Raw genomic sequence first — 1,256 nt, forward strand, 5'->3', positions numbered from 1 at the left:
TGTAGTTGGAGCAGTGGCCTACTTGGTGGCCATCGTGATTCAAGGAGCAGTAAGAGGCACTGTACATTCTAGTTATTTCACAGAACAAGAAAAAAAAATAGCCACGGAGAGTTCAATGGGTTTCACAGGAAACATTCAGAGAAATGTACATTGTCTTGTGAATGTTAGATTTTAGGTCAAATCTCTGATACGTATCAAAAGTCACAACTTTCAAAGGTCATGAAGATGCTATACAAATAAAAAATCCAATGCAAATTTTAGAATTTTGCTTTATATGCACTGTTAAATCTTCTCAGAGTAAAAGAACGTTTATTTTTGTTCATAGTAAGTACTAGTTTGTACAGCATTTGGTATATTGGTTTGCATTTGAATGGCATCAATGTATATTTATACATATATATTTTTTTAACTACCCAGAAGAGATTAGATATATTTATTTGCTGACATTTTGGGCTCTTGGAATTTATTTGCTCATTTGCCCTTGCTGTGAAGGTTTTATTATTTGCTGCTTAAAAATCGATGCTAAAATTTGAAATCTAGAGCTCTAGTATATGGGTGCCCTAAGAAAAGATGATCACTCAGGCAGAAATGTAAAATAGCAACTTTTTATTTTAGAAAATGCAAACTAGATCTTGCTAATTCCAAACCTCATGGCTAAAAAAAAAAAAGAGCACCCAGCTTTCTTCCCCCGTCTCCATTTTTTAAAAAATAAACTAATCAATCAACATCTTTCTGCTGCGGTCAGATTCAGAAGTCAGCACTGTGCATAAAAAGCAAAATAAGATGAAACCAAAGAGAGAAGTTGTTTATTTTTATGTACTACTGAGAACAGTGTCGTCCTGTGGCAGTTCTCGTAGACCGTGTTGGTTTAACAAGCGTCCAACCCTTTTGTCTTGTTGTTTTTTGTCTTTCCTGCTCCCTGTCCCCTTGTTTCCCACAGGCTGTGCGTTTGTCACATTTTCTACAAGGGCAATGGCACAGAATGCAATCAAAGCCATGCATCAGTCTCAGACCATGGAGGTACTGTATCATCTGCCCTTTCTTTGTTTTCTTTGTGCAAATGATGGGGAATGATAACGCAATTCTCTCCTGTGTGGATTGTTCACATGACAATCACAGATTTAAACTTTCACCGTCTCTCTCTCCATTCATTCACAGTCATATTCTCCCTCTCCCCTTCTCTCTCTCTCTCTCTCTATTTCTCTCTCTCTCCCCCCATCCCCCTCCCTCCCTCCCTCCCTCTCTCTCTCTCTCTC

At 38.1% G+C, this 1,256-nt stretch overlaps 1 protein-coding gene across 1 annotated transcript in view; it reads left to right on the plus strand.

The window, feature by feature from the left end:
- Positions 1-919: 919 nt before the first annotated feature.
- LOC102893385 (CUGBP Elav-like family member 2) overlaps positions 920-1,256 on the plus strand; it is a 57,916-nt gene continuing 57,579 nt past the window's right edge. The window contains exon 1 of the mRNA XM_025043404.1: positions 920-1,020. Coding sequence (XP_024899172.1) covers positions 973-1,020 — 48 coding nt within the window. The 5' untranslated portion in view covers positions 920-972. The remainder of the gene's footprint in view (positions 1,021-1,256) is intronic.

The sequence above is a fragment of the Pteropus alecto genome, unplaced genomic scaffold, assembly GCF_000325575.1.
Source record: "Pteropus alecto unplaced genomic scaffold, ASM32557v1 scaffold11, whole genome shotgun sequence".
Taxonomy (NCBI): Eukaryota; Metazoa; Chordata; class Mammalia; order Chiroptera; family Pteropodidae; genus Pteropus; species Pteropus alecto.